This window comes from Aquila chrysaetos, chromosome 25 (genome assembly GCF_900496995.4).
Source record: "Aquila chrysaetos chrysaetos chromosome 25, bAquChr1.4, whole genome shotgun sequence".
Classification (NCBI taxonomy): domain Eukaryota; kingdom Metazoa; phylum Chordata; class Aves; order Accipitriformes; family Accipitridae; genus Aquila; species Aquila chrysaetos.
In genome coordinates this window covers 3,272,597-3,284,153 of record NC_044028.1, presented here as the reverse complement: position 1 = coordinate 3,284,153, position 11,557 = coordinate 3,272,597, and the positions used below count along the sequence as shown (strand labels likewise).

Genomic DNA, 11,557 nt, shown 5'->3' with positions numbered 1-11,557 from the left:
CTATTGGTCCCCTCCGAGGCGGGTCTGGCGGTACAGCCAGCACGTGGCGGTGGGGGCGCGGGTGACCTTGGCCCGGGCAGGCGGGAGCTCTTCTGCCGTCACCACTCTGCCGTCATTCCTCCTCTGCCGTCATTCCCCCTCTGCCGTCATCCCCCGCTCTGCCGTCACACCCCCTCTGCCGTCACACCCCCCCCGCCGTCACCCCGCAGCTCTGGCTCCGCCTGCCCTACAGCGCGGGGCAGGGGAGGACCCTGTCCCCCAGACCTGCCTGGGGTGTTCCCAGCAATCCGGGGGTACCTCTCGCTTCCCCCCATGAGCTGGAGGACTGGACATCCCCCCACCCCACACCAGGCAGGGAGCGCTTCCAGCCACCCCCAAGGTCGGGGTGCTGGCCGAAACCACGTCTCAAAGCAAGCAGGCCTGCCAGGCTGCCGCTTGGGTTGGCAGCACCGGTGTGGTGCTGCTGTGGGGAGCAAAGCCTGCTCCGTGGGTCCCCCTCTTCCCCCCCCCACGGCCGCAGGCCAGCCCCGGTGCCCAGTGGGGTGTCCGGGCACTCGGGAGGAAGGACAGTGCCTGGGGTGGGGGGGTGTGAGTGTCACAGGCAGGAGAGGGGCCGTATTTTCCTGGTGCTTTGCCGATGGGGTTGGCCAAGCGGCCCGAGGGAGCCTGTGGCCGCCGGGGCTTCAGGGGTTAAATCAACGTACCACAAATTGAGGAACAAGATTAGGGAATAAGCGATCCGACTAAATTCCTCGTGATCCCAAGCCATGGCAAAACGGGACGAGGCAGCGTGAGTCACTCCAGAGAGAAGCAGCGTCCCAAAGGGGAGTCAGCCAGCAGGTGAGACCAGCCGCCGTGGGCAGAGCGGCCAAGGAGCGCGGTGCCGCGGTGAGTCCTGCCGGGACCTGGACCTGGACCCAGCGAGGCGGTGTGCCGAGGCAGGGTGCCAAAGGGCGAGGAGAACGGTGGGCTCGCCGGGAGGAAGGTTTGTGGGTGAAGGGCTGACAGTTACACCAGAATACACCTCGGGTACTGTTCTGCCTACTGGAGTGCACTGCCCTGGAAGGTATTTGTTGAAGGAACAGTCTTTTAACATAATCTTTATCAGTCTAGATGGTTTTTGCTATCCTAATTTGTCGTCGGTCATCTGAAGAGGACCCATCACAGCTGAGGGATTTGGGTTTCCACGGTTCTGCCGCTGGCCCATGTCCGCTTGCTGTTGTAGGCTGTTTATGGAGGTGGTGTTCCAGCAGCGCCAGTGCCAGCAGCAAAACCTGGGTCAGTTTCTCTGGTCGCGGTAGTTTCTGTGATGTGCAGATGCAGATGCTATCAAGAAGGACTTTATATTAATTATATATTAAGTTATATAATTTGGCTTTGCATATACCTTTTGTGTACAGTCACTAGCAAAGATGTTCTCCTCCCCTGAGCTGTAGGAGCTGCAGATAATAGCGATGTGTGCTGTTACAATTTCAGGACTCCGGCTTGCCGGTGATGGAGAGCATCTCTTCTTCCCCTTCACCCTTCTCTGCCAGTTCCCCCACCGTGCAGTCCGAGAACGCCACTGCCCATGACTACTACTCCGGCCTGCAGAAGAGCATGCACATCCTCTCCATGGTGGTGTACAGCATCGCCTGTTTGCTGGGGGTGACAGGGAACGGCCTTGTCATCTGGATCGCAGGCTTCAAGATGAAGAAGACGGTAAACTCTGTCTGGTTCCTCAACCTGGCCATTGCTGACTTCATCTTCACCTTTTTCCTGCCCCTCAGCATTGCCTACACCGCCCTGGGCTTTCACTGGCCATTTGGGAAGCTCCTGTGCAAGCTGAACAGCACCATCGCGTTCCTCAACATGTTCGCCAGCGTCTTCCTCCTGACGGTCATCAGCATGGACCGCTGCGTTTCTGTGGCCTTTCCTGTCTGGTCTCACAACCGCAGGAGTCCGGAGCTGGCAGCCAGGATTGCACTGGGGACGTGGATCCTGGCTCTCCTCCTCAGCTCCCCGTACCTCGTCTTTCGGGACACGGTGGTCAGTTCCAGGAACATCACCAGCTGCTATAATAATTTTGCACTTTCCGATGACTACACGTCCGAGGCAACGCGGAGGCTGTGGAGGATGCGGCACAAAGCGATGATCATAACACGATTCTTATGCGGGTTCCTCATCCCTTTCACGGTGATTCTCATCTGCTACAGCATCGTTGCTGTCAAGCTGAAAAGGCGGCAGTTAGCCAACTCTGCAAAGCCATACAGAATTATCATTGCTGTCACAGTCTCGTTTTTCCTCTGTTATTTCCCCTATCACGTCTTCTCCTTGCTGGAAATATCCAAAAACTCTTCCAGTCATGAGATGAAAATGGCCCTTTACATAGGGATCCCCTTGGTTTCCAGCCTTGCTTTCTTCAACAGCTGCATCAACCCCATCCTGTACGTATTTGTGGGGCCGGATTTCAAGGAGAAGTTTCGCCAGTCCATCCTGTCAACCTTCGAAGGGGCCTTCAGCGAGGAGTCGGTCCTGGGCAGTCTGACCAGCCGGCGGAAGTCCAGGTCTGCTTCGGAAGCGGAGGTCCCGAGGGTCTGAGCAGGCACTGGTGTGGAGGGGGCAGTTATTTTCTCTGCGATTTCCCTTCATTTCAGAGCTATAGTTGCAGAACTGGGGGCTGCAAAGGGCTGTGTATGCTAACGAAGTGTGATTTCACATTTTGGAGGTATCTCAAATCTACTATGACTTAATATATTACAGAAATTAAACAACCATCTGGGGCTGCAGCAGGGTGGGAAAGTCAAAGTACATTTTGCTCCTTGTGTTGCTTCCTTGGCTGCCTTGTGTCCCTCTATCTCTTCCATCCCCCTATGGTCCATCATACCCAGCAAAATATCTCCCTGGCTGGCCATGCTGAGGGGGCAATCACAGCCTGGGTGGTGGCTGCCATCAGATTTGGTTGCCTCAGCGCTGCTGATCTCTTACAGCTTCCAGTTTTTAACAGGGGACCCTTTATAAAATTCGCTGGGTTTGTGACTCTGCTGGCAGAGCTCCCTTTACTTTCCTCTCCTCCTGGGGCTCTCAAGGAGGGAGCTCTCAGGTGCTCTCCATGCCGCCCAGCCCAGGGTCACCTTGTACGCGTCCGGGGGAGGCATCTGGGGACAAATCCTGTTTGCATCTCTGTTGGGTTCACCTGCCTGCAGTGCATTTACACGTGGCGACCCAAGAGGAGATTTTCTTCCCTGCCCTTACCAGACTTCCCTGGCAGCTCAGCTTTGCTGGGGTTCCACCAGGGAGCAAAATCGGGTGCAGCTGCACTGGCGGAGTACAGCTGTGCTGGAGGTGTACGGCTGCGCTGGAGGTGTATGACTGTGCTGAGGTGTACGGCTGCGTCAGCATTTCAGCTGTCCAGAGGAGAAGATGAGGGAGGGGAGAGCTATTCCATAAGTCCCTTGTAATTAAATTAGTAAACAAAATACAAAAATCCTTTCCCATGTATCATTCCAGTCTGGTGCATGGGCTGCTAAAGCTTAAGGACAAAATAATTAAAAAAAAAAAAGCAGCTTGAACGTGCAGTAGGATCCATCCAGAGGCACTCCTACACATGCAGCTTTTAAAGAAATAGGGTTAAATGAAATGGCTATATGTATTTTTGTAGGGTCTGGAATAGCTAGTAAGACACTCATCTTTTCTCTCCCCAGATGTGTGGCAGGACAAATTATTGGTTGTGCTCCAGTTCCTCAGGTTTGATGTACAGCATAACTATTGCTGAGCAATGCTTGTCTGTGTGTGTGCATTTGACATGTTTCTGGCCCTTAAACAGTGAAGATCTGACATTTTGTACTGTTGGTGAATGAATATTAAACCCCATTAAACTTATGTAAAACATACCCAGCCTGTTGTGTTGCCTGTGTGATAAAACACTTGTTGATGCAACCTGACCGAGCATGCTCATCTTCGGTAATAGAACAACTAGTTAAAAAGATTAAATACTCAGAATTTGGAAACCACTGGCATTAGCAGCAACTCTCATGACTGAAGTAGACAGGACTCAACCTGGGTGTGAGGACTTGCCTGGGGCATTCTGTCCATGTGGATCTGATTGCCAGCCTGCAGCTCTTGCTTATCGTTGGGTTTCAGACCTTTTGGCACATTTGAGAACCAGTGGTTTGGAGAAGAAAGAAGACCAAGTGTGGCTGAGCTGGGTCTACTCCAGTTTCACATTTGCAAACTGCTCACGATGAAGATGGTGGGCGTTTTCTTCCTAGGCTTGATCAGCCTCTAAACTGCTTTAATCTTCATAGTAGAAAATGTTGGTCACGTAAAAGGGAACGGTAGCGTTGAGGTGCTGTCATTCCCAGCCCATCCTAGGCAGCTGAACAATTAGGTGACTGTATCACACCTCCCTCTCCTGGCCTGCCCAATGTGCCCGTAAAATGGCCCAAGCTACCATTTGTCCTGTTCATCCTGGCAGAAACCTGCCTTGGGGCCTCACTGCTCCGATGGCTGGAAAGTCTCTGACTCCCAGCCTGAACTGACGAATTTACACGTACCTCACTATTCTGCGTGGATGACATTACCAAGTGAGAGCTGTCACTTGAACATGTTAGGGATTAATTATGGGTCTGCTGGGCCAGGCAATATTATATGAAGGTTGTGATCCTACAGGCATGCATGTACTTAACCTTAAAATCATGCATAAATCCGCTGAGAACAGGGAATGTAACAGGACCATCCATATGTCAAGCATGAGTGAACAGAGAGATTTACCCTTTGCCACAAATTGCTGCCTGTCATCCAGATAAAACTGCAATGTTTGCTATGCAGCATGCAATTCGGGGGCTATTTACTTGCTCCTGGTGATAAACTACAGCATCGATTGCAGTGTCAAGGTTGTGCAGACCAGCATTTGCTGTTTCTGGTTTTCCTTATCTGTTTGCAGAGCCCACGTAATTCCCTGTGACAAGAGTCTCTGAGAGTGTTGGACCAAGGCCTCAGATTCCTGTCATGCCTGTCTTCTCATCCCGGCACCCTTGAAGCTCCGGACTTGAAGTATTTACCTGGTTTGTGGTAGGAAAGAAAGCAATTTTCTGGGTCATTTGGACATCCAAGGTGGGTACAGGGTTCCCATGGGACAACATGATTTAAATGAAGCAGAGTGTCTGGGTGATCTAAGGAATTACCACTGGAATACCAGTAGGTAACTAACCTACAGAGCACCATCTCCTTCCTGGCATCCCAGCCTAGCCCAGCATTCCTTTCACGCAGCAGCTCTGTTTCACCCGCTAACCCCGTCTGAACACAGACCTGAGACCAAGCTGCTCTCTCTCTCTCTTGCAATATCCCTCCCAGAAGTTACCTCCACTCTAAGTGGCACATTATTATGCCTAAGCAAAATAGTCTGTCTTTACAAAGCTGAACATCTCCCTGCATGATGGGGAAGGGACTGAGAAAGCTTTCAGACAGCCATTCCTGAGAACACTTGCCAAAATACTGCTGGGAGAAACAAGAGGGAAGTGAATGTTTTATCGATGGTAATGGCCATTGCTGTATTACAGGATGCGCTTGAGATAGAGATGGGTCTGTCATCCCAGGTCTGATCCCTAGCCTTTGTGCAGTAAGAAACCATGCTGACACCAGTATGGGGTCAGGCTGCCAAGGGACTGGTTCCAAGATAAATCTCCCATTGTATCGAGTTCCCTCATGTTCAGACTATCTCATCATCACAGTGATAATTGTGATAGTCCCTCATTCCTAACTGGAAGTCAGGCTGTTCATTTTCTCTGATACTTGTGTTTGTCATGTGCTTGTCTAGAAAAGCTTGAATGAAAAAAAAAAGGGGGGGAAATTTTTTTCCAAAGGCATGCAAACAATCCAAAGAAGTTGAATGACTCTTTTGGCAGCTGTGCCCCCCTCTGACGCAGCTTTGCTCTCAAGGCTCTTTCAGATGCGATCGGATGGGTGGAACAGCCTGAACCGCCCAGTATTTGCAGTCATTGAGAAAGATGCTGAACCTGCTGCCCTGCTGGCGTGAGGCCCTCATTGGTCCCACGGAGGGGCCGATCCAACAGCCCCACTCATACAAACAGTGGGCTGGGACGGGCAGAGCGAGCCATTGGGGCGTGTGGGGTTCAGGCTATGTAGGGGGGAGCCTTAGCTGAGAGAATAAGCAAGTTTTGATAGTCAGAGAGTTTGGTATGAATTAGCAGACCAGGGTGAGCAGTCTGATGAGGTCACTAATAATTTGGTGTTGGGCAAGGTAAATACAGAATCACCAAAACATCTTGGTGAAGAGCTCAGAAAGACTTGGCAGGTGATTTTTGGCTAGAGGATTTGTCACAGGCTGTGCCTTCTGAGTGCAGAAACTGCACTGGCTGAAGCTGTGGTCCAGAGCTGCCCTCCAAGGAAGGTAGCAAGGGACAGTGATACTTCACTAGCTGGTGTAGATGGGAAGAATTATGTCATGGGGCCATATTGGGTGAGGGATGACAGACCTCTGTATGCTGAAAAGCGAACTGACAGAATCCAAATTACAGCCTGCTTGTGTCCTGTCTTGATTCAATCACAGGCCTAAGCAGCACTGCATCAGTGTTACAGTTTTGGTCAGACTAGGGTCTAGCAGGATGGTAAGATGTTCTTATGTCTTTAGTGCAAGAGAAAATAACTGTGGTGGTTTACGTATGCTGAGGGACAACCATGTTGTAACTGGGTCTTGTGACACAGCTGATTCTGTAACGAAGACAGGATATTAGATGAGGATGCATCAAGAATCTCAAGGAGTTAAAGCCTGGGGTGCATTGCAGCACAGAGTAGGTCCTCAACAGCTGTGGATTATTGCTATGCCTGGCAGTTCTACACTGTTTTAGCAAGCACATAAGTCAGGGATCTCAACAAGAGCTCTCGCTGCCTTGCTTTGGAGGAGTACAACAGGTGACTCTGGAGCTGGGAGAAGATGCAGAGATATAAGGGAGGAAACCAGCCAAGGAGGACGTGGCAAGCAGTAGCTCAAGAGGAGAAGGTATTTTCTCCTTGGGACCTGGATGAGAGCATGGAAATAGAAACTGGGCTCAGAATAGTTAAGAGGAAAGAGGGAGGAAGGGGTGGGAGCTAAGACAGCCTTGAAGGTACCATCAGCATGATGGTGGGTGCAAATGAATGAGAGGGAGACTGCAGCAGGTGAGGAAGTTCTCATTAAGGAGAACTTAATGAGATAATAAAAGCCTCTGTGAAACCTAGAAGTCCCTATGCCTTTCCTCTGGTGAAACTTTCCTGGTGAGTAAAATTTTTAAGTGTCCCACTCTTAAGCTTGGGGAATCAATTTGTCAGATAAGGTAAAGCAAAAGACATGTATGGAGGTCTGACAGCAGAACCTCTTCCAGAGCTTGCTGAAGTCAGGCAGGAAAGAATATGGCAAGTTAGAGGACTGGTATTGGTAAAAAGCTTCTCTGTGAAGGAGAGATACTGGTCATAGTGTTAGTAAGTGGTGCAGGCCAAGCCTTACTACCCAGGTCTCCTCAGCCTTTCTTGGTGTAGCAGCTGGGTGAGGGTCCCACCCAGCATGGGAGTTAACATGCTATTGCCGATCCAGGGTCTAGGCCTGATCGGCACCGAACTGGGAAGGGAACAGGGTGCTCTTTGCTGGTTGCACTTTGCTCCTTCCCTGCACTTTTCCCAGCTTGTGCTTAGCTGTACGGGGCAGGGTTGGTACCAAATCTTTCTTTACACCCCCTAGTATATCTCTGTGCAGCTGTGTATGCGAAGCACAGGATCTTTTCTCCTGTACTGAATTCTGCTTTAATTTGCAAGCTTGCTCTGTAGTGACCAGTCACTAACTCAAGCCCTTCCTGTATGTTCACTGAATGCCTGTACAGGGCACGATGCATGCGCACACTCTGTTTGTAGAGCAGCTGTAGCTTAGTTCAGTAAATGGCAAGTCACACTAGGACCCAGTAGGTAGGACAGAGAGGAACAGGGCACTAACTAGTGTTTGGCACTAACTTTGTAGCTGTTCATGTTCCCTAAAATGACATGATTTCACTGTCCAGTTCAACTGCTTTTGTCTAAAGGCAAATCAAAGGGCAAACCACATCTGTAAACAGAAGGTGATAGATGTTAACTGGATGTTATGCAGACTTTGCAGGTCAGAACTGCACACAAACACCACAAAGCAAAGAGAATCTGCGAACAAAGCAAAAGGCGCTACTGCCGGTTCTTGTTTCAGGGCAGTGTCTGTTCCAACCCTCGCCCTCTCATCCAGCTTGAGACATTTGTCTGTGCAGTGACCTGTTAAACGCTGGGTATTCCAACAAGCCTCTCGCCTCTTTGTTTGAAGGCTGGTTGGAGATAACCCCGTGCCTGTGCTGAAGCTGATGCAGCAGATCTGTTAGTCATTGCAGACTGACACCGAACTGAGAGCACGGTTAGAAACAGGAAAACAAACTGAACTTGGTGAGTCTTTCAGTCAAAGCTTTGTGACTCAGGAGGAACAGGACTGTAACACAATGAGTCAGTGCCTATTTCCTGCAGACAGCCAGGCACTAATATTTGATAAAACAATAAGAGAGTGCTATCTACTCACATAGCCCTTCACATCAGTGTGTTTTCTGCTCTGGGGCCTTTTTTAAGGCACTTTAGGTTCCCAGATGTGGGGAATGCTATTTTCCAGATCACTCCCAAGAAATTATAAAATTACTCCTCCCTCCCTTGATTCAGAAATACATTTATAGCTGCTTTGAGTTCTGCCTCCCTAGCTGGGTAATATCCAAGCCAGCATCTTCTGGAAATCAGACACAGTCTCTCCCAAGGCAGTAAAGCTGAAGGCAGGGGAGGAGGGAGGTGGTGGCCTTGAGTGTGGAAGTGCCTGTGTGCTGCAGAACCGCCCAGCAGGCTCAGAGGGGCTGAGTAGGGTAGAGGATGTTTTCAGGATGCCTCGTAGGACCTCTCTCTCTCTCGTTACGGGAGACCAAACCTATTCACAGGGCTCCATTAGGATCAAATCAAAATGTTTCTTTGGTGTACCATGTCTGATAATTGTCAGGTGGTTTGGTAGGCGAGTTTTAACATCTACCTGTTTTGGGAAAAACAAACAAACAAACAAAAAAACCCTAAAACAAAACAAAAAAGCCAACCTGGCTGAGCAGTGATGGATGGAGCTCAGGAGATTGGATGACAGTAGCATTTGTTTTCTCTCAGGTGATGGATGCAGGCTGTCGTCCAGCCAAGCACTGGATGAGCAGTGCCCTTCACCCTGGCTGGACTAGGTGTGGGTTTTTTTTGCACATCTCTGCTTGCCAGGGTTCCATCTGGATTAAGAACAACAAATCTCTGTGAGCCAGTATATTCACACCCAGGAGATTTTCAGAATTCCTTAGATGACTGCTAATTGAATCATTATAAATGAAATAAAATCCAGGTGCTCATCTTGGAGCAACTATTTGTTAAACTCCTAGCATTGGGATAACATACTGTAAAATTAACAAATCCCTCTCCCTTGGGAGCTGAGATTTAAATTCACATTCCTCTGACGAGAAAAACAGAGGTGGGAAAGAAATTGATTTGCTCTGAGAAAACAAAGGCAGCAGCCTTATAAAAAGGATCAGAAGACAGAATATTTTAGTTCCTGGTCCTGTGGTTTGCTTAAGCAATGTCAGGAATTTGGGGCAGCATAAATCAAATAGTCAGCAAATTCTGGGTGCCCTAGGGTATTGAAAAATGCTTCTGGGGAAGGCTGCTAATTGCATTATGGGTCAGTGCTTCACCATGTGTTGTTTCTAGCTGTCCTGCCTTAAACTGCTCTGCCATGCCAGCATGTGGTGAAGTCCTGTGATGAAGAGTGATGCTAAGAGAGAAATCTCTGCTGCTGTGTGAAAAGGCTAACAAAATGCTCAAAACCCCCTTCCCCTTTGTCCTAAAAGCTCCAAAACAAAACAAAAAAAGACCCTACTAGGGTCAATGACCCTGAATCAACTGTGGAAGCAGCAGCCTGTAAGCAGAAAAATACAGACTGAGAACAGTGGGGGTGGCGAGATGTTAGGAGAGGTCTATTGTCTTACACTTAAGTGTAATTCTTAAGAAGAGATTCTAGGAAAGGCGGAGGATCACTGCTGCATCTCTGAGGGCTCAAAGAGGCTTATGGCCTCTCTGCTCACATATTTCAAACAGATGCCTTTGCTTTGTGTGAGTGCTGCAAGTGGAGTGCTCTACATCTGGCAGCTGCTCAGTGGCTCCAGGTTAAATTGCTCTCCTTCCCTAGCTCCGAGTCTGTTGAAAAAGCAAAAAAAGGAGACAATTGATGAAGCCTTGGAATGTGTGAAGCAATAAGCAAATGTTGTGAAATACGGGGAAACACTGGCCTGTGAATATTTAAAATGGAAAATGCATCTTGTAATGGCAGAAACTGCAGTTTGAAAATACAAATCTAAATGTTGTCCTTTTACAGGCACGTTTGGTGAGCAGTCCTGGCAGCTGTGGCTTTTCTTCCTCTTTCATGGTAAGGCCAGTACCAGAGGTTATCTGCTGGGGTGCTCAAGGCCTTGCTCTAATGCATCCTGCAGTCCAGGAATAATTAAGTTTAATTGCCTTTTGTGAGGAAAAGCTGCAGCAGAAAGGATCTGACTTGTATCTTTACACTAAATAGTAAAATTCTGATCCATAAAATGCTGTTCATCTTGGACGTACTGAAAAGTGTAATTTAAAACAGCTTCTAGCTACCCAGCTAGTGGGAAAACATGCTGCTTGTGTTTGTTGGTTTGTGTTTTTTTTTTCTTTATTTAGAGATGGAAGCCCTGGCAAGAGCTTTATCGTCCTGTGTCTCTGCAGGCTGACTGTAACTTAGTCAAAGCAGTGAAAGGACACAAATTCTGTCATGGGTGCTGTCTAGTGATAAAGCTGGGCTTTTAAACAGGGTGACTAAAATCAGCGTCTTGTTGCCGATGTCAAATGCGTCTTCACCCAGTTTAACCTATGTATGTTGCAAGGAGGGCACTGATGGGACTCTGGACAAATTGTGTATGCTCTAGACAGTATAAGGGAACTGAGAGACCACTGATTTGTTTCTTAATCCATTTTCCAGAAAATCTTCCTCCTCTAGAAACACTGCTGGGTCCGACAGCAAAGGCCAGCCAGCACCCCGGTGCCCAGTGGGGATGGCGAGGACCACACCTGTGGTGGCGGTACCCAGAGCAGTGTGGCCGTCGGCCATCCCTCTGACAGGGATGCAGGCGTGGGAGCTCCGAAACCCGGCACCTTGCGGAGATCTGCTGGTTTATGCTGTATGGACTTTTCACTGGGGCTCTCACCACCCTGGTGGGGAACATTACCCACCCATCGTGCTCTTTCTTTGTTGGGGGGGGGGGGGGAAGCTGAAATCCGGCCTTGGTACTGGGGTCCCTACAGTATCCCATTCCTCCGGGTCCCGTCCCGCCTCCCGCCAGCATCGCGGGGGCGAGGGGGTAAGATGGCGCCGGCGGCGACTCCCCTCAGCCGCGCCGCGAGGCCGTGGCGGGAAGGCTCAGGGGGGGGGGGGGGGGGAGGGCGTCGCCTCGTGCCCGCCCCTCGCGCGCCCTCCCTCCCCCCT

General features: G+C 49.8%; 1 protein-coding gene and 1 long non-coding RNA gene across 4 annotated transcripts; both read left to right on the top strand.

Annotated features, from left to right (window-relative positions):
• Window positions 1-213: 213 nt before the first annotated feature.
• On the top strand, window positions 214-3,872 carry LOC115335831 (chemokine-like receptor 1). 3 transcript variants are annotated; one of them, XM_030002086.2, is made up of 2 exons: window positions 214-840; window positions 1,477-3,872. In XM_030002086.2, the coding sequence occupies exon 2, from the start codon at window positions 1,495-1,497 to the stop codon at window positions 2,578-2,580; it is 1,086 nt and encodes a 361-aa protein (XP_029857946.1). In that variant the 5' UTR covers window positions 214-840; window positions 1,477-1,494; the 3' UTR covers window positions 2,581-3,872. The 3 variants fall into 3 exon arrangements, with proteins under 3 accessions (XP_029857946.1, XP_029857944.1, XP_029857945.1); XM_030002084.2 differs by having other exon boundaries at window positions 214-888; XM_030002085.2 differs by having other exon boundaries at window positions 214-1,066.
• A 2,210-nt stretch (window positions 3,873-6,082) lies between these two features.
• LOC115335832 lies at window positions 6,083-11,485 on the top strand. Its single transcript, XR_005931452.1, has 3 exons — window positions 6,083-7,254; window positions 10,421-10,471; window positions 11,054-11,485. It is a non-coding gene; the product is annotated as an uncharacterized LOC115335832 (long non-coding RNA).
• Window positions 11,486-11,557: the final 72 nt, after the last annotated feature.